The sequence below is a fragment of the Budorcas taxicolor genome, chromosome 8 (assembly GCF_023091745.1).
Source record: "Budorcas taxicolor isolate Tak-1 chromosome 8, Takin1.1, whole genome shotgun sequence".
In the NCBI taxonomy this organism is placed as follows: domain Eukaryota; kingdom Metazoa; phylum Chordata; class Mammalia; order Artiodactyla; family Bovidae; genus Budorcas; species Budorcas taxicolor.
The window spans coordinates 107,390,273-107,417,532 of NC_068917.1; the positions used below are offsets into that span (position 1 = coordinate 107,390,273).

A 27,260-nucleotide genomic window follows, 5' to 3' on the forward strand; every position below is an offset into this window, starting at 1 on the left:
TCAGTCTGAACTACTGTATAAGAAGATGGACAACACGTTCTCAAGGGGAAAGGTGTTTGTATCCACATACTGGAATTTATCCACCTTGACTGATATGGTGGTGTTGACCTGGAGGTGTTCCAACAAGAACTGGGAGAGGTTCTGGTATATGTTTTTGGCTTGTGCTCCAGACTCACACACTGTCACCAGGGTCTGCTTTTTAACGTCTTTGTTGATGAGGAGCTCCAGCTTCAGGTCGACAGAATGCTCTGGGCATTTCACAAGAAACTGCAGTTGGCAGATGATGAAGTACCAACCGGGGAACTGGATCACCAGGTTCTCATCCTGATATCTGACTCCATGGATGATGCCATCTTTGTTCCAAGACAACTTGGTTTTGTTTATATGCTTTGACACTGGGAGGAGAAAGACAAAAGGACCTCAGAGTCATTAGGCAAATTTCGGATGCAGATTGGAAAATTTGAAATCTTTATTCAAGTTTCCCCATTCAAGCCCCGTGTTTTCTGTAATATTGCCCGCTAGTTCAGCCATCTGGAATATCTTCCAGATATTATGTCACTGCTAGGCACTGCTGAGTGTTTAAGGTACAGGTACAAAACCATCCCTCTGCTTTTGTAAAGCATAAAGCTGGAGGGTCAGAAAACACACAGTCCTAGACCTTTACCCCCTGCAGAGGTAACGGTTTTCCACTTAATCATTTTATCATTCTGTTATTATTATTATAAGTTCTATTTTTCCCTTTTCAGACGATAAGTTCCTGGACTGTATTCCTTATAAGTTTTGGGCTATCATGGACATATATTCAATCAATCAATGAACATTTGATCAACAGGGGACTGCTACTGGGTAAGCACTGCACAAAGTATCAGAGAAAAAGCATTCAGTTTGGTTCAGTTAGTAACCAATTCAGGCATCAAGAAGTCTAGGAGAACCTCAGTCTGTTCTTTCACATTCAGATGCGCCCCTTAACTATTCATTTTCTGAAGTTTTAAATGTCTTCCTCTCTTTAAAAGGGGAGCCAGACATCATTGTGTAGAATAAGTTCACATTAAGGGATTCCTCCCAGCTGGGATTTATAGAGGAGCAGAGAATTCGCAGGCCCTCTAAGCAGACATGTTGGTGTCAGAAGCCAAGTCTCTGAGTCTTTTCACTGACAAGTTAAAATCAGCCCTGATGGGTCCAGGTGTCTTTCAGAATTGGGAAGCTGGCGTGTTCATTTCAATTGCTTCCCTTTAAACCTCGTTGCAATTCAACTGAAGAATGAGAACTAATCTAACTGCAAAATTGAATTTTGAAAATGAGCAGGATGGCTATTGCAGAGAATCTTGGCCATCTCCTCTGTACCTCATCTATCCTAGCATAAATGCCTCTTATTATTTTGTCTCTAAGGGACCTCTTACCTGAAGCATGCTGCAATATGCAAGTGGGGCCTGTGCCAACATGGTCATTAAGCTATCAATCTGGACACCAGGAAGTTTTGTGACTCTCTTGTGAATGACTTGATAGAGGCAGAGATTAAGAGCCTGCTTCCCACGTACGAGCGAAAGGACAGTACCCTTGGCCTGCAGCCAGTAGGTGAATGAAGAGGGGTGGGGGTGGAGCACCGATTCCCCCACAGGCCAGGGAGGCAAACTTAAAGGAGTGGATGAGGTTTAGGAAGCAGGAATCTTGCAGCTTTTGAGAGTAATGCTCTCCGCTCTCCCCCAAGCCATTTAAATTCAAATTATAAAAATTATCACACAGGTTAAACAAAATACACATGCAGGTCACATTTGCCCGTGAGCCTCTACTTGTGACCTCTGGCCACAGGAGTGACCCTCATATGGTTGGGGTTCCTGGTGTTGGTTACTGACCTTGGAGGTAGGCCCATGATTTCTTGAATGGAGCTCTTTTCAGGATACATGAGATGTCCTCTGAGCAATTCCCTAAAAGTAAGACCACATGTTAAATGCCTCTCTCTGCTCTGGAAACTGGAGACACCAGATCTTTTCCCATGACCCTTTGATGGGGACAATTACTATTCTGTTTCCATTTGGGGATAAAAGGAAAACCTGTTTATTTCTCATTTTGCCATCAAGTACCTTAGGAGTTTTTTTCTTTAAACTTGATTGCTTCCACATGGACTTTTACAAAAGATTGTGGAAGTTGGAGGAAGGAAACCAACAGGGCCTGAGTTCCTGTATGTACCTGGTGCCATTCTTGTCGCTTCATATACTCCACCTCACTGGATCTCTGCAACAGCTCTGTGAGAGAGGGCTGACTAAGTCCCTTTGAGAGATGGAAAGAAGCATGGGCACTAGACAAATTCAGTGCGTTGTCCTATGTCACTCAGCCAGGCAGTGGTGGATAGCACACTGAGGCTGCTAGGAATTATTGCCATCCTTCCTTTAAGGGTGCACTTCTGTGTATCCCAGCTGACTGAATGCTCAGAATCGCTCTGCAAGGCTCACCCTGATGTCCAGACATGATCAGCAATACAAGGTCATTGCAAGTTGGAGGAAACCCTGAAATCCACTCCCATGTCTATCTGATTTCAGAGACCAGGCTTCCTCCTCAAGGCCATTTTGCCAGACAGAGGAGGTAAACACATCCTAGTGTTCAATTTTAAAAGGATATAAGATCATAGAGACCTAAGCAGGGAGCCTGCTATATGGAGCTTCCTTGGCCAGGAGAAAAGACAATGTTTATGTCATTGTGGAATTTAAGAAATCAGAATATTTTAAATGCATTCACTGGTGATGGCAGCTTCATTTCTTAGTATAGTAATTATTTTGTATGCACAGAACCAAACCATACATTTCCTGCAACGACTCATGAATTCAGCTTATTCTGGGCATTTTTTTCTTCTCATTGAGTCTTGGTTTCCCTAATCTACAGAACTGGCAGATCTAGAATCTGACATTGACATCTTTTTGATGGTGTCACCAGAGATGACAAAGACGACTGATGATTCCATCTGTCAGAGGCTAGGCAGCCATTCAGTCGAGGTGACCACATCCTAGCAGGCTTGCTCATGGGGATTTTAGAGTAGCATCTGTTGGACTCACAATCTTCCCTATCGCCCTCTGTCCTGGCCTGGTAAAATCCCTCCTGGCATTCCTTACAGTGGGGGCTTGCAGTGGTAGAAAGTTAAGTGAAGAGTTCCCCCTGCTGTCTGAACATGCTCACTGCTAGAGACACCCCCAGCAGAAGCAGGGGTCTGTTTTCATTCTTATCTCCCCTGGAGGCATGAAGAGGCTCTGGTCCACAGGTCTCTTGGGTGAGGAGGGCTGGAGGGCCAGCTGCCCTTGTTCTTTCATTCCTTTGATTTCATCTCTCACTCATCCTCCAGCTAGGGAATCTTGTCCTGCCTGCAGCCCACACTCTTGGGGTGTGTACAGTCATAGCAAGGAGGCAAGGAGGACTGCTCCTTTTTTTTTTTTTTTTTTTGAGCCATGCCCCACAGGGCTTGTAGAATTTCAGTTTCCTGACAAGGGATTGAACCTGGGCCAAGGCAGTGAAAGCCCGAATTCTAACCACTAGACCACCAGGGAACAGAGGGGTTCATTCTTAAATGTGCTGTGGCTATGAGTAGAAGGCCCAGCCTTCTCTTTTTGGGGCATGGAACATCAGGTCCAGAGAATCGCACAGAGACATGTCTGGCTGTGTCTCTTTGCTCGGAACCGCTTTCTGACCCACTGTGACTTCGGGATCGGGGCCAAGCTCCTCCCCATGGCATTTGTGTTCCATTGTGTTCTAATCCCTAATGAACTCTGCAGTCTCCCTGCTCGCCTTCCCTCTTCCCACTGTTGCCTCTTGTACTTGTTCCAGCAGTAGCAGTGGTGGTGCTGGGAATAATAATGCTAGCTAGTACATAGTGACTAATGGCTATTTTCTTTTTACTCGGCTAAGCCTGTTACATGCATTATTTTATTTCAGTCTCACCATCATCCCACAAGAAAGGTGCTCTAGAAACTTCCCTCTTGTATATAAGGAAATTGAGTCTTTAAAAAGTTACGTGGCTTGTCACATTTTCAAAGCTAGTCAGTGGTAGAGGGGCAATTCAAGCTGAGGCTGTCTGACTCTAATGCCTGAGTGGATTTTTGACCATTCTACTGGAGGTTGGGCCCTTGGGATGCCCCTAGTTACACCATGCTGGTTTTCCATTTCATCTGGAATCCCCCTCTTCACTGGCAAGTTGTGCCTTGTTTAAAGCACTGCCTGGCAGCCACCTCCTCTGGGAACCCTTCTCTGACCTCTCTTTCCATTTATTTGCCTTCTCCATTGGACCATGAATCCTCAGGGCAGTGACTGGGCAGATATGTTTCCATATCCCCACTGCCAGCCCAGAAGATACTCTGTAAATGTTTGTTGAGCTGAATCATGTAGTCTGTCTCTGCTCCTTCCCTCTGTGGATGTCAGCTCAGCTCTCAGGGCTTGAGGAAGGGAATGCGGATGCTTGGCCTGGCCTCCCCTTCCGGGCTGGATGACACCTGGCCTCATTCTGTCCTTGGTTCTGCAGGTCAGGTTAGATTCCATGGGAGGTTAATGTTCAAGCCCTTGGCTCAGGCCAGCACGTCACACCATGAACAGCTCTCCTCCTTGGCCAAGGACCCCCTCACACCTGTCACTCGTGGCAACTGTCAGATGAGCTTCTCTTAACAGGGGGATGTAGAAGTACAAGCCTGGACTCGCCTCTCACACATGTAGGTTCTTTTTATTTTTTTCTTTCCCCTTTGGTCTTTGTATGTTTGTTGGGTTGACCTCAGCTGTAATTCTGAGAAACCCAAGGATGGAAAAAAAAAACAACAAACTTATTTTGAAGCTTTTGCATTTCCTGAAGTCAAATGCCATGGTGTATCTCAGTTTTTCTTAAAGAATCTGTTAGATGTTTCGAAAAGAAATGAAAACAGAGGCAACTCTCTTGAAGAATGACATCACTGAATTGGCTAAGGGAAGGGACTGGGGAGGCAGGGCTCCAGAGGAGCTCTCGGTGGAATGGAACTGCTGAACGTGGAGAGGAGCCTGGAGAAGGCATGCTGCTGGTGCCTAGCGACTTTCAAGGCTGTTAGGAGGGCCAGGGCTGATGGGGGCTGGCTCTGTGGGCCCAAACAGCATAGCTCTTGGAAGTTTAAGGAGATGATGCACTCAGCTGACAGCGAATACCGCTCTTGTCCCCATTTCCCGGATGATGCAGTGGGAAGACTTTCTTTAAGGACATACAACACACATTGCAAGTCACAGTTCTGGCAGCTCAAATATTGGACCAGTTAGTGCTGTTCAGAGATGTGTTGGGCTGGTGTGAGAGTCATGTGGCTCTTGTCAAGACCTAGATGAATATTCCATGGGTCATCAGCCATGTGGCTTTGAGTCTCCTTATCACCCTGTGAGCCCATGATGTAATTATTTTTGGTTATGAGACAGGAATCCTATAGTATTCCTGGAAGTTTGAATTTGGGGAGCATTGGGAGCAAAACACACCTCTGTTTCATTTATTTCCCAACCAAATTAGCTACACCGAGGGGTTTAATTTGAAGAACTAAAGACTAGGGAGGGGAGAACAGTCCACACATCATGGCAAGTAGATCGCCTGGAGTTAAAATCTAGGACTTTTTTTCGGGTGGTTGTGTCTCAAGCTAGAGGAAGAGCAGGGTGGACCAGATGATCCAGAAGGGCCCTTCTAGCTGATTTTAGATGGCTGGGTAGACTCAGCTGTACACTGCCAGGCCTGCTGCAGGGACACGACGAAGTCAGTCCCAGCTCCAACTATCTATCTTTTGAGCATATTGCTCTACCCCAGCTAGGAGTCTGTCTACACGCATTAAAATTTCCGGACACCTGCAGCAGAACCGAGTGTTTTAGGTCTGGGACTAACCTAAGTTATGAACAACCTGGTTCTGTAAGGGTTTTCATGGTTCATAGAACTGGAAGTTCTCTGAGAAATCATTTGGCCCAGCCTTGGTAACTACATAACACACGTGCTCCCCAATGTTACCCCCACAGCAGGCTTGTCTGAGGTCACCCCACGAATCAGTGGTGGGGCCAGGCCACAGTCTGGGACCCTTTGCTTCTGTCGGGCATTCCATCTTTCAGACAACTCAGGTTCTCTGTGAGTACTCCTGAGAACCAAGGCCTTCAGCTGGGCAAGATTTGTAAGCCATCCTCTCAAGCTTTGGTCTCCTCTAGAAGGATCATTAAATTTTCTTGGGCTTTGTTAGGAAGCCTGGAGAGAAATATTTGCCAACAAAACCCTCCTGGTCAGGTGCATAGAAGACAGAGATAGGGAGAGAGATGTTGCTTTAGGTGGTTGGAAGGGTCATGTTCTAGATAGAAGTCAGAATAATGCAACATGAAGATGGGAACCCTCCTTGAGATCTCAAAATATTAGACCCCAAAGGACCATTGGATGCCAAGTTAACTGTGACCCTAGATTTAGGAGTGGAGAGGCTGAATCCAGAGGGACTAAGGGTCTGGCTCAAGACCCCACAGTAGGTTAAGTGGCAGAGCTGGGTTCAGAGCACAGAGTTCCTGACTCCTAGTCCTGGGCTCTGCCCTGGTTTTTAGTCTTCCCATGGAGCAGAGAGGCTTTAAATGTAGGAATAAGTGGGTTTGCAGCCACCATACACACTGGCCTGAAAACTGACTAGACAGCTATGGGTGCCTGGAAAACAAGCACTGATGAACCATCTGGACTTCCTCTTCCCAGGGGAATGCCAGCAGGTGACTTCAGGTTCATGGGCTGAACCTTGCCAAGTAATAAGTCAGGGGCTCACAGGCTTCCATTAAGACGCAACAATGCCCAATGGGGCAAAACAAGCCACACCTACCATTCCAACCGGACAGTATGTGGTCTGAGTGCCAGGTACCTTCCAGGTTAATATTGGAGCAAAACAGACACAGTGCATCTCAAAGAAAGCACCTGGGTTTTGGTCAAGGCTTCTAACTTCAGACTTGTCACTCCCCGTTACTGACCCTCAATTACTGCATCTGTTAAGTGGGAATAGTAACAGGCAACCCCAGCGTGTGCGTGTTGCAAAGATGCAGTGAGGTTATGGATGTCAAATGACCTGTACAGCACATGGCTTGGAGGAGATAACCCGGCACGCGGTAGCCCCCTCTTCCCCGACTCTTTCCTTGGTTCTTAAGTAGCACAGATTAGCAGCACTCTTAGCAGACTCATCTGGACAATGAGATGCTCACTAAGCCAGAGCTTGGTGGACTGAAGTTTCTTAATTATGTATCTAAGTGTTTGAGGCCATTGGATGCTCTCAGGAAAGTGTGAATAGCCCTCGTCATCAGTTGAAAATATTTTAATCCTTCCAACAAGGAGAAGAATTATCCTCATGACTCTGCGTCTACCATGTCCTGGCTTCTGGGTTCCACCCTTTGGGCACGATATCCAGGAGAGTCGCAATAGCGACACCTAGGGAAGAGCCTCGCCATTGTCAGTGGAATTCGGAATCACAGTGACTCCCTAACCTAAGGGTCATTTCAGAGTGATGGTTTCCTTGGCTAACTCGCCATGGAGAAACTCCAGAATAGGCCATTCGTTAAACAAAGGACTAGGCAGCCTTGGGTTTACAGATGGCATTTGAGGAGTAGCTATTCTGGCATGCTCAGTGTTAAACACATCAAAAGTCATCGGTAAATACAAGTTGAGATCAAGTGAAAATTCATTTGAATCCCTTGAAGGTTCCTTGGGATTTTGAGGGTGTTTTTTTTTTTTTTTTTTTGGCCACATGGCACAACTTGTGGGATCTTAGTTCCTGACCAGGTATTGAACAGGGTCCACAGCTGTGACGGCACAGAGGCCTATTCACTGGACCGCCAGGGAATTCCCTTGGGGTCTCTTCAATCCTGACCTGTTGCAGTATGTAAGATAAAGCTATCTGACTTGATGTGTAATTCCTTGAAATTTACTTATACTAAGTGCAGATTGAATTGATATTATTGGAGGGTATTTAAGAAGCACCTTTAAAGTCTAATTGAAAAGGCAAAGAGAGATCTGCTCATGTCTAGCTCCCATTTCCTGGCCCGGGGCTTGCACAGTGGGGCTTGTAGAAATTTAAGACAACATGTGTGGCATCCAGAGAGCTTGGGTGAAACATGTAGTGAAGCCAGTTTGAGAAACAAACTTGCTTTCCTTCCCTCCTTCCCTTCTTCCTTCTGTCCTTCCCTCCTTTCCCCGCCTGTTTCTTTTTTTTCTCCTCTTCCCCAAAGTGAAAGACGGGGATTTTTCTCCTGGATTTAAAGACTTGTGACATGTGTATGTGCAAAATTCAAGTATAAATGTTAATATGCGCCTCGATGATGGAATTCTTTTCCTTTTTCTTCCCCTTCTCCTGTCCCCCACCCCCCACATCGCCCCCTCCCTCTCCTCTCCTCTGGGTGACAAGGGGCAGGGATTAGACACAGATGGCTTTAGCACTCTGATGGCCTCTCCAGGACTCTGTCTCACCTTATTCTGTGTGGCCCATTTCCTAGTTTATTTCTGTTAGAGAGAGTCCTGATCCTGGTTAGCTCTGCCTTAAGAAAAAGACACTTTCAGAGTGAGCTTTGAGTGAATAGGTTTAAAGTAAACATAGAGGCAAATAAGTTCTTTGAGGCCTGTGAGTACGTGAAAAGCAGTGACCGCTGAGCAGTTATATCCCCACTTAGTGTGTGGTGGGGGGGAACTACGACAACCAGCGGACCAGGCAGTTAGATCCAGCTCTGTCCACCTGACAGATGTGAGGTCTCTGCTGTTTTCAGCCCTTCTAGAGGAGGATGCTGCTGCACCTCCACCTGCCTCTGTGCAGCCTGCATCCGGTCCCAGCTGCACGACACCAGGCACAGCGGGCGATCGGTGAGCAACCAGCTCCTTCGTTTAGTTTCACTGCCTTCCATGGGCAGCTTGTATTGTTTCTTTGGGGGTGGGCTCACTAGCTGCAATTAGCCAACCTTATTTGACCTCTTTTAAATCCCCACGTTTTCTTTTTAGCGGCGGGGGCGGGCGGGGGGGGGAGGGTAGCTTGCAAGCCAGGCAAACATGGGACATTGTTGGAATGGTATTAATAAAGTGGTGAGAGAATCCTAAGATACTTGTTTGCGAGATGGGGAACACACAGAGGGGTTTAGGACTCCTCCAGGTGGTCTATCCACTATTTCCACCTCCTCAGGGCCCCCAGGAACCTCTGGATATTAGGGGGCCCGTGACACTCACAGGAAAGGCAGACTATCTTAACTGGCCCGCAGTGAGGGTGTGGGGAGGATCCTCCCAGTTCTCAGGATCCTCCACTGCGAAGCTGGGGCCTGAATTTGGCCTCCAGATCCCCTGCCGTGGGCTGTTCATGCTCCCCACAGCCCTGCCTCTTGTGCAGAGCCATGTGCGAGGTGCCCTAGTGGCCCTCTCTGGCCCGGAGCTCAACACCAGAGAGCAGGCTCCAGTGACAGCAGGACAGACAGCCACAGGAGCAGGTGCGGGGGAAGGGACAGAGAGCCCTGGGGGGATTCCTGGCCTTGGAGCCCTGGGTGGGGGGGACACTGAGGAAGCACAGTCATGTTGCACTCAGCATCTTGACCATGACATCCTGGGTAAGCCAAAGAGCTCCCAGGCACGTCAACTTGGATTTTGAGGTCAGGCCCCACTCCTTGCTAATTGTGCAATCTTAGGCAAGTCGGTAAATCTCCCTGTTTCCCTACTTACAATTATCAAGGGGCCAATAATTATCCTGGGGTTTGCTGTGAGACTGCACGAGTGAATCACGAAGCCCTCAGCCCAAAGCAAAGGCCCCATCAGTGTTTATTATCTTCATCCCATCACACTCTCACACCTGCCTAGCTGGGGAGTAAAAGAAAAACTGATTTACAAGTCATCCATGGAATTCCTCCAGCGCAGGGAAGAACTTATATTTGGTTGTTGGGATGTTGGAAATGCCTGGGGCTGAGGTGATCAAAATTATTTTGCAATGAAGTCAGGAGTTTGAATTTCTGCCGAGTTTCTGAGGGGAAACGATGGGTGGTGAAATTGGGAAGAAGGACATGGAAGCAGGTGGGGGTGGGTCAGTACGTGTGCTAGAGGGCTGAACCCAAGGGAAGAGTGCTGTCTCCTAGAGCGCAGAGGGTTCGGGATCACGTAGGATCTGAAACTCCATTCTGCTTCCGTATTGGAAGGCACCACCCCACCAGCCTCTCCACATTCCCTAAATCCTGCTGTCAGCTTTGCTGCACACAAACGTGGGTGCTTCTGGAATCTGGGGAGATCAGGCATGGGGGCTTGTTCTGGGGTTGGGACAAATACGGCACGTACATGAGAACGCATGGGATTCAGAGTGTGGGAGAGGCAGGAGACAGGAACGAGGATGTCGAGAGGCAGCACAGCTGCCCTCTCCTGGCCCGCCCGGCCCCTGTGCCCAGCCGCGTGGCAGGTGAGGCTCATATTTGTGGTCCCATCCCGCCCTCGGAGCAGCTCCATGAGGGAGCGCTTAGTGACTCCGTTTGCTAGAGGAAGGGAGAAGGTCCTCCTCCTGGGGCCCTGCCTGGCTGCCCGCAGTCACAGTGAGCCGCTGCCAGGCCACCGGGTCCTAAGCACAAGGCAGTGGTGGCGAGCTGGCGGTCTGCCGGTGACAAGTCTCCTGGCCAGGAGTGAGAGGTGAGTGCTGGTACTCAGACATCCTCTCCTTACAGAAAAGGCTTGGCGTTCTGTGGTTTCCCTGCAGCTAAGTGTTGTCCTGTGTTAACGTTACTTGGGTGTGTGTGCCTGGCCCTCTTTGCCAAGCTCTGGGCTGCTGCTGGCTTCCTGGTGGACAGTTTCCACCGGCCGGTGGCACAGGGCTCCCTGGTAAGAGTCCAGCTTCCGCTCTCATCCATCCGGGGGGCAAACCACAGGCTGCCCCCTAGAGCCTCCCCGCTGGGGCCTCTGGGAGACAGCGCCCCTCTGCCTGGAGTGTCTTGCCATGGCTTTTCCAAGGGGAGTTCACTGGCTCCGCCTGCTCACAGGGGTTTTGTTGGGGAGGAGGCTATGCCTCCTGCAGGAAGCCTGCAGACTTCCTCAAGATTATTGGGAATCATCTTTTTAGACTCTTTTTTCTGTATTTACATATATACAGGAAAGGTTAGAATATCATAAAGCATCGCAGCTGGAAGGACCCTTCCAGTTCATTCAGTGCACCGTCCTTTTATGTTACAGACTTGCCCTGAGAAACGCAGCCTGCTAGTGTGGAGGTCAACTCTGGAGCCCAGGTCTTGCTCCAAGGTGGTATTCTTTCCACCTCATCTGACCACTGTGTCTGTAGGTGGGCCAAGTTAAGACAGGTGGAGACTTTCATTAAAAAGCAAGAGAAAGTCAAGGACCACACACAGCAGGTCACTGACATTTTATGGCTGAAACACATCATGAAACTGTGTACAAGCCCCTGTGTCCTTGTCTTAAAATGCCGACTCAAGAGTCAGTGATTGGGAAATGTGAAGATGTAGAAGCAAGGAATAGCTGTTGGGCCAAGAAACTGGTAACAATCTATAGACTATAATTCAGCCACATGACAGAATCACTAAACTCCCAATTTCCTGAAAGATACAGATAAAGGCCTGACACACATTCCTAAGCTGTTTTTGCAGGAAGCAGACCCCTTTCCAGATGAAAACTGCTGACCGCAAGAACAGAGACCCTAGACTGCTTGAAACCAGAAGGTTGACGATGCTTGAAATTTCACCTTGTTGCCAACCAATCCAAGAACGAGCTGATCACACCCTGCTCCTTGAACACAACTCCTCACTACCGCCTCCAGGGTGGGTCACATAGTCTTCAGTCTGGGCCCACTGTGGCCCGCTTTGCCCGGCAAAGCAATAAAAGCTTTTCTCTTTTCTACTTCACCCAAAACTCTGTCCTCGTGTTTCTATTCAGCACCAGCGAACAGAGGCTGAGTTTTGGCAACAATCATGTGGGGCTAGAGGGGAGCCCTGGATTCTGACTCCTGCTCTGCCATCGGTTCCCTAGACAACCTTCCAAAAGTCACCTTGATCCCCTGGGCCTCAGCTCACCACCTGCCAAACAGGACTATTAATCCCCAAGTTGTTTGCTTATAGGATGGAGGCTAAGATAAATCCACGGTAAGTGTGGGAAGGTCTTTAACAAGAGTTTCATAATAATAATAATTCTCCCTAGGGAGAATTATTACCATTTTTTAATCTGGTTGCAAAGACATTGAATTGGGAACTGTGGTTGGTTTTGAATTAGTTTGTGTTTTGATATCCACAGTGACGGCCCATTTAAGAAGGGATCTGATAAGTGTTCTAGTCCATGGTTACCAAAATTTTAAATTTCTATGGACCAAAATAATTACTTCAAAACCAAAATTAAGGACTCCAAAATGTAAATTCAGTGACCAGTACAGAATGGGCAGCTTCTTATTTTGCCTGTTGTTGTTCAAACAAACAGACAAAATAACTGAGTAAAAAGCAAACCAACCTGATTCCCATCTGTATCAACCTTGTGTTGTAAAAGAAAGGACATTTTCACACAAAAGTAACATAGAAAAGGACATGCTCTCAGAGGAAAGTATAGTTGACTGCAGGAAAAGGGGATCACTTGTGAGACCCCCTGTAGTTGACAATCTACAATGATGGAAGTGCAGAAACCAAGACCCAGAATGACTGAGGTCACGTTGCCTGGTCAAAACTGTCCTTGTCACTGAGGTCATGCTTTCCTTAAAGAGCCAACCCTAACCTTGAAAAGTGAAGCTCTTGTCAAAGCTTGGAGAATCTGGATGGATGTGGAACAATGGGGCAGGGGAAGGGAAAATGACATTTACTCAGTGTGTTTGGTTTGTGCAAGGCTCCGTATTCTGATTCCAGAGCCGGTACTGTTTCCATGAAGGTGGGCAGCAAACCCTGACCTGTGGGTGAGATCCTGGCCACCACCTCACTCTGTGAATGAAGTTTAGTGGGACCGCAAATGTGCCTGCTCATTTGCACAGAGTCTGTGGCCTCTTCTGCTCTATACCAGTGGACTTGTTGTAATAGGGACCTCGTGGCCTGCAAAGCCTAAAATGTTTACTGTCTAGTCATTTACAGAAGCAGCTTGCTAGCTTCTGCATTATGCCATGCTCCCTTCACCTTGATGTGACTGTCTACAAAGGCTTGGTGGAAATCATGGTCACATGCTAAGTAATTCCAGCCAAAGTTCAGCTATTGTTGACAAAGCTGTAATTATCAATCTGCCTTGAAATACGCAGAGTGCTACTCCATTTAGGGGATTCTGCCCTTGCTTTCCAAGTTTCTGGGTGACAAACAGAAGGAGACGCAGAGCTCAGGGTGTCCTGAGGGAACTCCAGTGTGCTTGCTCTTGGTGTGAGGAACTGTATCCACACACGTGTGTCCTCTGGTCCCAAGCATGCCCTGGTGTGTCTGTCCAGGTGCCTATGATGACTCACTCTTTCTCTCTTAGTTTTTTCCTCTGAGCTGGCTGGTCACCCAACTGTGCTTGCTATCTAAATTCTAAAGGTGACAGGACTGAAGGTTAGTGTTCTGAAATGAGGACATCTGGGTTCTAAGTTTGATTCCATAATACCCTGAACAAGATCCCCTTCACTTGGTCTTACTTTTCCTTTTCTGTGCAATGCAAACATACATCAGATGGTCTCAAAGTTTTTCACTTTTCCATGTTAACCTAACTCTGCATCTCACCAATCTGGGGCCAGTAGAGACAACCCATTGATTAGTGACTTTAGTGATAGAAAAATATGGGGCGTGGGAAGGTCTGTTTGACAAATCCTGAATTTCATTGTGCATTTTCTTCTATGTTTGATTCAGTTATTTAATGATTACTATATGTTGGTCACCACAAAAAGCAGTTTCCAGAAGAGATCTAATAGTTTCTCTAATACCTTCGTGAGGCCATTATTATTACTCTCATTTCATAGATAAGGAACTGAGTTTCTCAGGTGGGATGTAGAGCCAAGATTCAGCTCCACACCATCTGACTCTAGATTTTAAGCTCCTAACACAATACCGCTTTGTGTTCCCCTCTGGGTCCGTGGGCCAGCCTGTCCAGAGCCAAACTTTTCACTAGTGGGAGAGCTGAGGGCTGGTGGGAGAACCTGGGGACGTGAGCACAGCTCAGAAGCCGCTCAGAGCAACGCAGATGCACCAGCTTGGCCTGACAGCCCACCTCCGCCCCCACCGCCTCTGTTGGACACTCATGATGTTTCTGGTGGTTAATCATCTGTGATGTGATATGGACTATCCCCTCCTGCACAGTTACTCCTAATTCCAAAGTCTTACCTCCTTTAAGGGGGAATTGGCCTGGCGGGTTGGGAATGGAGTCCTGAAAGAGAAGAAAGAGAAAAGGTAAAAAACAAAAAAGGATGAGGATGTCATCAGATTGAAACAGCTAGTCTTTTTCTTTTCCACTTTGGTTGCCCTGAAAGTATTGTGTAATTTAGAATTTCTGTTCCATCTGACTCTTAAGATTAAAAAAAAAAAAACAACGAATTCACTGACTTAGTTTACATGAGCTTTACAACCTGTTTATCAGAAATAATATTGGAGGATTACTCTGCACGTTTCACAGGTGAGGAACTGGAAGCTGAGAGGTAGAAAGCTTATGGCCATCGGGGCGGGAATCTGCAACTCCTAACTTTCAGGCAGTGCCTTTTTCTTTTCACCACCTATTTTTTCTTACTTTGGTTAGCATAAGGCAAACAACTGTAATGTATAAATATATGTGGGCTCTTTTCTTCTATGTTTGATTCAGCAAACAGTGAGAGTGTGTTGTAAATATACCTGGGAAGGTACTATTTCTCCTGTGGTTGGAAATTCTGAATTGATAGAATGACTATGTGCCAAGCATTGTGAAGATACCATAAATGATTAAATTGGGTCCCTGTCCTTGTGGATTTATTGCAGATTTACATTTGACTCTAATATCTAAATACTTACATAACATAAATAAGCATAAATGTATATTATTTATGTTAACATTCAATGTGTTTTATTTATTCTAGAATAAGCATAACTGTATATATAAATAATCACACAGTTAAGTAAGAGCTTGCTGGCAGACAATCTGAGAGCAGAGTGGCTCCTGAAGGAGGACCTGCGGGGTTGGGGAGCGGAGGGGCGGAAAGGAGGTCTTGTTCACATGTTCTGGGCAAGTAAGCAACAGAAGCAGACGGGCAGTTTTTCACCCCAATACATTTTTCAGAAGCTTTTCTCTATGTCTGCGTCTCTATGTCTTCCCTGTAAATAGGTTAATCAGTGCTATTTTTCTAGATTCCATATATATGCCTGAATATGTGATATTTGCTTTTCTTTTTCTGACTTACCTCCCTCTGTATAACAGGCCCTATATTCATCCCCTTTGCTGCAACTGGCTCAAATGGGGAAAGGAGAGGGTAGGGCAAATTGAGAAAGTAGCACGGACATATATACATATACACACAGACTCTCATGTGTAAAACAGATGGCGAGCAGGGGGCTCTGTGTAATAGAGGGAGCCCAGCCTGGCGTACTGTGATTGACCTAGAGGGGTATAATAGGGAGCAAGGGAAGAAGGCTCAAGAAGGAGTGGGTATATATATATATATATATATACACACATACATGCATGCTAAGTTACTTTAGTTGCGTCTGACTCTTTGTGACCCTATGGAGTGTTGTAGCACATCAGGCTCCTCTGTCCATGAGATTCTCCAGGCAAGAACACTGGAGTAGGTTGCCATGCCCTTTTCCAGGGGATCTTCCTGGCCCAGGGATTGAACCTGCATCTCTTATGTCTCCTGCATTGGCAGTTGTGTTCTTCACCACTAACACCACTTGGGAAGCCTATATATATATATATATATATATATAGCATATATATATATAGCATATATATATATGACTGATTCTCATTGATATACAGCAGAGACCACCACAACATTGTAAAGTAATAATCCTCCAATTAAAAAAATAAAAATAAATGAAATTTAAAAAATTCTTCAGTGACTAGTTTTCCCACCTTGGGCTCTCTCCCCCTTTCCCTCACCTCAACCTTGGAGACACCCCTCATTGTCCTGCCAATAAGGAATGAAGTGTCTCATTTGTCTTTTGACCTACCCAGATTGAGGTCTCCTGTATTGTATTGGATTGAGATATTAATAAAGCCCTAAAGAAATGTAAGCATTTTCATGGACGAAAACAACTTCCCAGCATCTAATGGAGCAAGCAATTAGTTGCTGCCTGCATCTTATTTTCTTAGTGTTGTGTCAGAACACCTAGGACCACCTAGAGTTCTCTTTTTATTCTGCCACTGCTCTAGGGACTCTGTCCTTTTCCTTCCACTGACAGCTCTTCCGATCAGTGACTCTCCTCTCCAGCCCAAGTGGATGGTCCTGAGTCGAGGAGGTCTCTTGAGGCACAGCCCTGCAGAGCACTGATCGGGAGGAGGAAGTCAGTATAAACTCGGGGGGTTCAGCGTATCAGGGGAAAAGAAATGAACTTGGCTTGGAAGGTCCTTTCCTATTTGCTCCCATAGTCTATGATTTTATTGCCTTGGCTGAAAGCTCTTAACCTAATAAACAGCGCTGTACCTCTGTGATCTCTCAAGCACACACACAGTTCAAAGGAAAATCTGATGTCATAGAGTCCCCTCCTGGTTGCCTCCTGAGAAAACAAACAGCCTTTCATAAGTTAATAAACATCTGGCTTACTGCCAAGCACGTCCATCGATTAGTACGATGTGCACACACATGAAGAAAAACATCCACATTTAAGTGTGGTGCTAAGATGGTGGACTTCGTTGGCTGCCCTGGAACATATCCAGGGACAAGGAGAGAATGCCAGAGCAACAACCCCTGAGGAGCCGTTGCCGTGGCTCCTGGCAATTGGGAAATACCAGAGAATTGTACATTCAGCACGTGTCAAATGGGCACACAGTGTGTGCCGAGCTCTGAGTCACTGGAAGACATCCTGTGGGTTTATGGCTCAATTGTAAAGCAGTTGTTCAGAACATATAGATAAATATAGACTAGAATTACAAGGCAAGAGCTATGGGGGAGAGGGGCAGCATGTTTCCAGATAGCACTTGAACACGTATACGAATCACTTGGGGAGCTGTTAAAATGAAAATTCTGATTCAGCAGGTGTAGGTGGAGCCTGAGAGTCTATTTCTGATTAGCTCCCAAGTGACAGCAGAGCTCCTGGCCCACAGAACACAATTTGAGTAGCAAGGTTGTAAGAAATACTATCTGAGAAGAGATCTAATTTACATGGGGTGTCTGGGTTGGTGAGGTGGGGGTGTGGTCATTTGAAGGCTTTCTGGTTTTCTAGCTTCAGACAGAGGATGTCAAAAACAAAGCATCATAGTACAGGGAAAAATCCTGTTGCTTAAACCTTAGCCCAGGACCCATGGCATCCAAGACAGAAGTGTGACTATTGCTGCCTTGAAGAGCTCCTGGCATGAGGACTTGAGAACAGGTCTCCATAGCTTTCCTTAGCTACCCCCAGTAGACAGGATCAAAGGATCAGGGCCAGAGGGGAGCCAAGGCATCCTTTAGTCCATCAAGCCAATTTTCACAGACAAGGAGACTGAGATACTCGTGAGTTGGTGGCAGATCCTAGAATGAAATTCTCTAGTGCCCTTTCTATGCCCCAAGAGAGATGCTGTCTTCAGAAGCCAAGGATAGACCTGCTTATTCTCCTCCCCTGCCACCCCATGCGCCCTACTGTTGGCAGTCTTTGCATTTGGAGGTGGAGAAGTAGGGTATAAAGAGATGACAAATTAAACTTTGTTGAGGACCCTCTATGCCCTTGACACTATGCTGAGCGCTATCCATTTATCTACTCCCCTTTAGTAAGGTACCTCCCAGTCTAAGAATTCTTTCCCAAACCTAGCCTGGGGATCTGGGTCTTGGCTGGAGAAATGTGAACCACCATGCTTAGCAACTTGGCTTTGAGGTAAATAGTAAACAGGCTAGACACAGAGAGAAGCAAATGGGCCCTCCCAGGTTTTCATTCTCAGCTCCATTGAGTAGCTCCCTCATAAGCTCAGTTGGTAAAGAATCCGCCTGCAATGCAGGAGACCTTGATTCCATTCTTGGGTTGGGAAGATCTGCTGGAGAAGGGACAGGCTACCCACTCCAGTATTCTTGGGCTTCCTTTGTGGTTCAGCTGGTAAAGACTCCTCTGGCAATGTGGGAGACCTGGGTTCGATACCTGGGTTGGGAAGATCCCCTGGAGAAGGGAAAGGGTACCCACTCCAGTATTCTGGCCTGGAGAATTCCAAGGGCTATACAGTCCATGGGGTCACAGAGTCAGCACGACTAAGCTACTTTCACTTACACTTGAGCTCAGGAAACTTGGTTTCCATGGATACCAACCAGCTACACTTCCTTAAGTATGCTTCTCTCTCTGTCTCTTTTTTTTCAGACTCTGAGTATCTCATGGGTATCCTCCACAATGTTTCTGTGTATGGAGAACCCTCCCTACATTTAACCTTTTTGTTCCCAGGTGAAATGAGCTGTTCCAGTCATCTTCTCTGCCTAGGACTCTTTGTTTTCCCATTTCCTTTAATCACTGTGATTGCAAGGCTAATAATCCCTCCCTCTGCTGGATTATTGACATAATAAGATATTATATATAAAGTTATGGACATTGTAAGATATTATGCATTAAGTGTTAGCAAGTGGTTGGAAATGGTGGCTATTTTGGTTACCCTCTTAATCCTAATGAAGTGTGTAACTTGTCTCAATACCTTGAAAGGTTTATTTCTTTTCACAGAGCAATCCTGTGCAGGGAAATCAGCTCCTAAATCTACTTTGACAAAAGATGCCCTCTCTTATAGAAAATGGCCAAAGACAACCGATGTTTGGACTATGCCAGGTGGTCTCACATCTTGTAAGGTGAGCCATGGAGATCTTTACCAGGAAAGCCTCTCTTATTTTTGAATGTGATTAAGCACTTAATGAGGGTACTTCAGAGGGGTCGACAGAGGATGAGACGGTTGGGTGGTATCACTGGCTCAATGGCTATGAGTTTGAGCAAGCTCCAGGAGTTGATGATGGACAGGGAAGCCTGGCGTGCTGCAGTCCATGGGGTCGCAAAGAGTCAGACAAGACTGAGCAACTGAACTGACTGACTGAGGGTACTGAATCATCAGGGGCTAAATGCTTTACATGCATTATCTTATTTTATCTTTACTCCAAGAATTAGTGATTGACTGAGACTTAGAGAAATAGCTTAGTGACTATAGAAGGTCCCTTAGATGGTGAATAGGAGGGAAAGGATTCAGCTGGGGCATATTGACTTCAAAGGCAATGCTCTTCAATCCCAAGCCATGTCGCCCCTCTAGGATAGGGCAGGATGCAGCTGGGGCAGGAAATTCTCCTGAGACTCCATGAGAAAGTGGATTGTGGTCCTAGAAAATTTTCCTCGGTAGTCTTGGTTTTGCTAATGTTAGTGAAAGTGGTCACTGGAATACAGGGGCTTAAAGCAGTGCTTCTCTCACTAGGGGTCTTGTTAAAATGCTAATTATGATTCTGTAGGTTTTACATTTATAATGAAATGATGAAATCATCTTCCAGATGATGCCAATGTTTTGGGACCAGGGAGCACACTTTGAATAACAAGGGCTTAAAGACAAGTGAACTCCAGGAGTTGGTGATGGACAGGGAGGCCTGGCATGCTGCAGTTCATGGGGTTGCAAAGAGTTGGACACGACTGAGTGACTGAAATGAACTGAACTGAACTGAACTGAAAGACATTACTCAACAGACAGTCAGAACACTGAGGTCTCCCTGTCCACAGGAATGGGGGAAATGGCTACTGGAGGCTAGTGTGGAGCTGAGCTTATGGATGGGTTCGGAAAACCTTCCTAGTCTGTTGATGGGGTGGCTTCCTGTCATCTTCTATCTGTGCTTCTTGTACCTGGCTCCAAGTCCTGCCACTCCCTGGTGCAGTCTGGACTGATCTCTGTTTTGCACCTCGCCTTACTCCGGCCCCACCTAGAATACCTGGCACCATCTCCTCTTGTTCCCATCCTTTCAATAGAGAGCTCTTCTCCACTGATGCATGCCAGCTAGCAAATACAGAAGAAGTGAAAGAATCACTGGGTCAGGAATATCTCCTGGAGAAGGAAATGGCAACCCACTCCAGTACTCTTGCCTAGAAAAATCCCATGGATGGAGGAGCCTGGTAGGCTAGAGTGCATGGGGTTGCAAAGAGACACGACTGAGTGACTTTACTTTCACTTTCATTATGAAGGCAGACAGTGGTCATGCCTTGAATCAACTGACTAAATGTTATTGCCAATAATGGAGCAACCTGACATATGCTTCTAGCTCTGCTGTGAAAAGGAAGGATATAACATTGCTTATGTCCTTTCCTTGCCCAAAATGTTTCATCTGAATATTATTGTGAGTAGACACTGACAGTCCCAAAACATGACCATAGAACTGTCCTGGATCCTTTTAAAAAGTCAGTGTCGTGAAAAGCAACAGAGAGCAGAGGAGATTGTTAGATCATTGCTTCTCAAACTTTAATGAGCATATAGATCACCAAAAAAAAGTGAAGTTGCTCAATCGTGTCTGACTGTTTGTGACCCCATGAACTGTAGCCTGCCCAGCTCCTCCATCCATGGGATTTTCCAGGTAAGAGTACTGGAGTGGGTTGCCATTTCCTTCTCCAATAACCTTATTAAAATGCAGATTTCAATTCATTATGTCTAAGGTGGGGCCCAAGAGTCTGCATTTCTAATAAGCTCCCAGAGCCACCTTTTAAATAGTAACATTCCAAGTTAAAACAGGTGAAACCAACTCCGTATGTGACCTAAGAGTAGATTCTGGATCGAGAAACAAAAGGCACAACAGGTATAAAAACATTTTAGAACAAGTGGAGGAAATTAAAATATGGACTATATATTATTATAAACTGATGTTGCCAAGATAACATTAACTTTCTTGGCCATGATAATGGCACACAGTAAGTAGGAGATGGGTGCTGAAATACGTGTGGGTGAAAGGTCACCCTGACCGAACCTTACTTTCATATATATAGAAAGAAGCAGAAATATGGCAAGATATTAACACTTATTGAATTTAGGTGAAAGATTATATGGGTATTTACCATTCTATTTTTCAGTAGGTTTAAATTTTTTCAAAACAAAACTTCGGGAATCAGACACGATCCTTTTCATTCTTGGAGGAGGTTCAGCTTCCCTTCTAACCTCTCTTGCAAACCCCTTCCTCACCCCGAGCGGCAACTGTCTTCCTCTCTTCTAGTCTATGGCACTGAGTACAGCGCATGCATGCTAAGTCACTTCAGTCATGTCTGACTCTTTGTGACCTTATGGACTGTAGCCCACCAGGCTCCTCTGTCCCTGGGGATTCTCCAGGCAAAAATACTGGGGTGGGTTGCCATGCTCTCTTCCAGGGGATCTTCCCACCCAGGGATCAAACCTGCATCTCTTGCATCTGCTGCATTGGCAGGTGGGTTCTTTACCGCTAGAGCCACCTGGGAAGCCCACATTTAGTGCCATTCTGCCCCAAATTCAAGCACTTGAGGGTTTGGGCCTCACCTCTCCAACTTAGAGACTCCCAGAAAACAGGGCTCCCACCTTGTCCACTTGGGTTCTTCCCTTACAGCTTAGCCTAGGGCTTTCCCTGGAGAAGCTGCTCAGTGGACTTCTTTGGATAAATAATTGACTGTATTGGAGAGAGTAAGTTGGGTAGAGAGAAGTATCACTGGGCATTTCAGTTCACCCTATATTTTATCTGGAGTGAAAACAAACCTAAAACCATACCACCATCACCGCCAATCACTGCCCCTAAATTCAACTCTTGGTGGGGAAGTTGAGTGGTATTGGAAGGGTAATTTTTTTTTGTTTTTAATAAAAGGAGTTTTCTTTGTTGATAAAGGGAAAGAAGGCAGTTGCTTTCTCTTCTTTCTAGAATACATGAGCCCTTCTTTACTCTAACATTGTGAAATGTAAATAGATATCTCCAGGGGCTAAACAAGACCAGGCTTCTGGTTTATAACAGAAACATTTCTTAAGATTGAAGGCCTCCAAGCCACCTGAACTGTGAACACCTCTAGTGTCAACCTTATTGCTGTTGTTTAGTTGCTGAGTTCTGTCTAACTCTTTCATGACCCCACAGACTGCAGCTCGCTAGGCTTCTCTGTCCATGGGATTTCACAGGTAATAATACTGGAGTGGGTTGCCATTTCCAGGGGATCGTCCTAATCCAGGGATCAAACCCTCATCTCCCACTTGGCGGGTGGATTCTTTATCACTGAACCATGTGGGAAGCCTGTCCACCTTATAGCCCATGTGCTCAGTCGGTCAGTTGTGTCCGATTCTTTGCGACCCCATGGATTGTAGCCCTCCAGGCTCCTCTGTTCACGGGACTTTCCAGGCAAGAATACGGGAGTGGGTTGCCATTTCCTTCTCTTCCTTATTATAGCCTATATATGACCTATGTATAACCCTTTGTCTCTGGAGGAGATATGAGAAATTTTTTTCTCTTTGCTTTGCTGTACAAGTTGTGTGACATTTCACTGTGACACAAACGCATATACTCTGTTGTAATTACTTCATAAGAAATCAATTTTCTTTCTTTTCCATGGAGATCTGTCTCTTTGTTGGTAGGACTTCTACTTCTTCAAGAGTACTGAGTACAATCTCTTAAAAAATACACGTTGTATTCCCACTTCTAGGGATTTATCCCACAGATAGACTTGCAGATGTGCACAGTGAGCAAAACTTCTAGAGAAAAACTTGTGTCCCTTCATGAGACACAGACGAAATATGAAGTACAATAAAGTGCTGTGTGACTCTTCAAAAGAATGAGATAGACTTGCATGTTTTGACATGGAAGGATTTCCAAGATATATCAAGTCAATAAAGCAAGCTGCAGATTTATGGGTTTGCTATAATGACATGTGTGTACTATATATTTATAAAGCATAGATTTTTGGAAGGACATGAAAGAATCTGTCAATTGTCCTTATCTCAGGAAAGAGGGATTGGTGGTTGGGTGGAGAGGGTGTGAGAGATTTCTATTTTTTTCTTTGCCCTTGTTTACTATTTACTTTTCTTAAACCATGTGAATATAATATTTTAAATGAATATAATGGTTTAAAGGTAAGTAAAATACAGCTACTGCAGAGACTTAAGACATCAGTAGGCAATAAGTTCCATAAGTAACATGAAAACAGAGATATTTTTGGCTTTGATCAAGGTTCTATATCCATTACTTAGAACATTACTGTCCTGCACACAGTAGATGTTCAATAAATCTTTAAGGTTGAAACCTAAGTTCTTTGCCTCTCCCAAGGAATTTGACTTTGGAGTTATTTGGTTTTCAAACCAAAGCTCAAGGCGATCTTTGTTGATTTTCCTACATGTCCTACACTTTTCACTTTTCTCATTCTGATCCATTGGCCAGGAATACGCTCTCCTCTGATCTCAGGAGACCTGTTTGAAATTGTGCACATTTCTCAAGCCAAACTGAGACTCCAATCTCCAGTGAAGTTTTTCTTAGATCTGCCTGGGAAAATATTCCATCTCCTTAACTTGTGGTTTCGTGGCAGCCCTATGTGCCTACATTCCATCACTTATTCTATATTTTAAGTTAATTTTGGTTTACATTTTGCCTCTACATGTGTCTTTTTATTTAGAACTGTGACTTCTGGGGGCTTCCCACATGGCTGAGTGGTTAAGAATCCACCTGTCAGGGCAAGAGGTTCAGGAGACCTGTGTTCAATCCCTGGGTCAGGAAGATTCCCCTGAAGGGGGAAATGGCAACTCACTCCAGTATTCTTGCCTGGAAAATTTCATGGACAGAGGAGCCTGGAGGGCTACTGTCTACGGGGATGCAAAGAGTCAGACACGACCGAGCACACACACAGTAATGGTGGGGACTTCTTAGGCCAGTAGAACCAGCTCATGGTTCTCAGCCTTGCCCCCATCCACCCTCACAAGACTGCTGGGTGGCCATCAATCCATTTCACTTTTAATAATTGGGCTATGAGTTTAAGGTCCTTAGGTATCTCCCATTGATTCCTTTATCGGGGGTCCTGTTAAGAGTCGATTCATTTGTCTAACTTGTACCTGTACTAAAGCCTCTTCCCGCAGGAACCTGATAACTCAAGTTCAAGAAGATAACTCTCTCTTCTTAGCTTTTCTGACAGTTAATATCTGAATGAATTATTGGAAATGATATGTATAAAACACTTTACTTGTATATCACAATACTTTTAAGCAAGTTACTGATATTTCTCAGGCTAAGAAATCATAGTACATCAAACCCTAGAGTCAGACTGTGAAGTGAATCTTTTCATTTCCCAGAGTGAGGGGAAGTCAAGGAACTGGACGCCAGGAAGGGCACACTCCCAAGAGAAGAGGAGGAAGGGAGATTTTTTTAGTGCTGCTGTGGCTGTCTGTGTCCTCAAAGGGAAAAGTGGCCTCGTTAAATAGCCAAGCAGTCTTGACCCCCACTTTCTCAGGCCAACTTAGGTCAAGCCCTGTCCCCTTTCTGTTTCTCATTTCCCACATTTACAAAAATGAGGCAGAAAGATCCACTCCAGTTCCTTCACGGAAAGAATCAATTCAACCAAATGTGGGACTTGGATTAGGAGAATTCTGGAGCTCTTCCTCGCTTCCTATGTCATCACCACACCATGTACCACGACCATATCTTTCTCTCTCTCTTTTCCCCTCTTTCCTTCTTTCTTTCTCTCTCTCTCTCATACCAGTTCTAGCTACAATCTAACTGAAGACATTTTCGAAGGCCACTGTAATTTCCTTTCTTTGGCTCTTGCTGTAGAATGATACACCTCTGGTTTACTTCAGATTAGAATTACAGAAGTTATAGAGTCTGTACAGAATAAAAAGGGCCCTAGAATATTCTCAAGTGTGTTATTCCCAGTAGGTGTAGATGCGCCCAATAAATGATGAGTTTCGTAAACTTTACAGTCTAAGCCTCAAATGCTAGCAATTCTGTTATCTTTCACTTTTATGGAGGTATGAGTTTCAAAGCTTCATTTAAATGCCAGTTCTTGAGGACACTTGAGAAGCAGAGAACCAAGCCTTTTAAAGCCTGGTTCTTTTCAGCAATCAATAAGGTAAAGAGCATTCAACCTAAGACAACTGAAGGAAGCCAGAACAAATTCTGCAGGACTGCAATACTCTGAAAAATGAGAGCTTTGAAGGAATAAATAGAAATGTACGTACTTTGAAGGGGTAGTAGTATTGGGGGTACAGTTCTTTTTTTGGGGGGTACAGTTCTTAAACTATCAAAATTACTTCATTAAAAATTCATGAGCAATATATACGATTAGTACAGTATTTTCTCTAAAATACATCCTGGTGGATTTGCTGTAAACACCAATTTCCTAAAATATGAATAAGCTTTCTCCTTCACCTCCTCTGTTTTCATAGTAATTCTTACCATTTACTTAAAAAAAAAAGGTAAATTTCCTGAGACTGCTCAACTTCACAGTGTGTACCCATAATTGCTTATAGTTTTAGGGTTCTGAGCAGTCTCAGAGGGAACAGGTGTGAAAAACATTTCTACCTTCTGCTTCTATGTGTTATGTTTTTGTGACACACCAAGCTCTTCAAAGCAGTGGCTCAGGAGGAAGCTTTGAACTTGTCTTGTGAGCTTTAACACTGACATGCCCAAGCTCTAAAGAGCCCTGGTCTTTCTGGCCTCCTTTCCTTGCTCCCTTTCCTTGTTTTGGCCTCTGGAACTTAACTCCTGGCTAAAAAAAGTGCCTAGCACTGGCTGAGGCCTCTGAAATCTCAGGAACATCTGGACTGAGAGTACAGAATCCTGGAATCTGGTCTGAAGTCATCAAAGACAAGACACTGGCTGTACAAATGTGTTATTAAGTCTCCTTGTCTCTTCCATCTTTAATAGAAGTCTTTAGATCAGCAACAGTTATTATTTTTTTATTGCAGTGTAATTTCTTTAAAGTGTTGCATTCATTTCTGTTGTACAACGAAGTGAATCAGCTATACGTGTATATATATCCCCTTCCTCTAGGAAAATTTCTCAAGGCTAATAGCTCCTCTCCCTTCTTTGGCTCAGGTGTATATAGAAAGTTTGGAGGTGATGGCTCAAGAAAATTTTCCCTCAAAGAGCCAAATTATTTGAGAGGACTGAGTTTCCAGTTTCTTTGCTCCCTCTCTCTGTTGATGTCGGTTCTCTGCTTCATTTATCCCCAAGTCTCTGTGGAGAAACTGAACATAAATCAGAAAGGAAAGGCAAAGAAGAGAAGTCCACTCACCGTCTTCTGAACTACCAGCACCATAATGGTCGCCACAGCAAAGACGAGACACAGCGCCAGCGAGGCCGTGGTGAAGCAGAAGTACCCGCGGCCCGTGGTTCCCCAGTGGCTGGTGACAGAGCCTGCGGGCACATGCATGGCTGTGTCTTGAGACGGGGCCAGTGGGTTGAGTGCTCGCTGCAGCCCTGGGTCCATTCTTATATAGGCTTCCCCACATCACACCTTATCTCTCCTCATCTGATTCGGTTCTGGGCCCATCTCTGTTCCAAGAAGGATTCTTCCCCTGCATCCTGGATCATGTGACTTGGAAAAAAACCTTCACCGGCTGCCTCACGAAGAAACTCTTCTCTGGGGGCGTGAGGCGAAAGGCAGCGGGACGGGTGGGGGACAGGCTCATTTTTCATCGCCAGGGATCAGTTTGAGTGAAGAGAAACTGTAGCTATAGCGAAGGTGGCTGATGTCAGAGGGCGAGTAGGAAAATGACGGTTTCCCTACGCTGCTCTGTGTGTGTGTGTGTGTGTGTGTGTGTGTGTGTGCGCGCGTGCGCTCGCGCGAGCGTACACACAAAGCAACTGCTGTTTCAGTCAGACTCAGCCACAAAATGCCTTCCGGCTTGAGAAACTGCACATTCTCCTCAGCGGGGCCTGTGGCTCAAAAGTCCTCATCAGAAAATATCTCTTTGCTGGGGCATGGCAACCCCTACTCCAGTATTCTTGCCTGGAGAATCCCATGGACAGAGGAGCCTGGTGGACTAGCGTCCCCGGGGTCACACAGTCAGACACGACTGAAGTGACTTAGCACACACAGGGAGGCTGGATCCCCTGGACCGTGGTAGAATGACTCAGAGGGGTTGATGATATTGGCTCCTCTTAAGAACTGGAAATGCTACCAGATCTCTGGCAAGGAAGAGCCCACAAATGTGGAAGTTTCTCCACAGGGAGGCAAGCTTAATGGCAGGATGAAATTGGGGGACAGGTTCAAAGGTACTGTCCGGGAGCAGCAAACTGGCAGCACCGATCTCCTGAACAAAAACATCC

At 45.6% G+C, this 27,260-nt stretch overlaps 1 protein-coding gene across 1 annotated transcript; it reads right to left on the reverse strand.

The window, feature by feature from the left end:
• TNFSF8 (TNF superfamily member 8) lies at positions 1–26,418 on the reverse strand. The gene is made up of 4 exons (XM_052645405.1): positions 26,224–26,418; positions 14,239–14,281; positions 1,854–1,925; positions 1–395 (listed from the first exon to the last, which is right to left on the reverse strand). Exons 1-4 carry the CDS (start codon positions 26,416–26,418, stop codon positions 1–3), a joined length of 705 nt encoding a protein of 234 aa, XP_052501365.1.
• Between the last annotated feature and the right edge of the window lie 842 nt (positions 26,419–27,260).

What these genes read in the sequence shown, in the direction of transcription:
- TNFSF8 (XM_052645405.1), bottom strand. Translation starts at nt 26,418, where the DNA reads ATGGACCCAGGGCTGCAGCGAGCACTCAACCCACTGGCCCCGTCTCAA. An exon ending in CCAATTCCCCCTTAAAGGAG is followed by an intron (nt 1,926 to 14,238) that starts GTAAGACTTTGG and finishes TCTTACTTTTAG; the next exon opens with GGAATTGCTCAGAGGACATC. An exon ending in ATCATGGGCCTACCTCCAAG is followed by an intron (nt 396 to 1,853) that starts GTCAGTAACCAA and finishes TTCTCCTCCCAG; the next exon opens with TGTCAAAGCATATAAACAAA.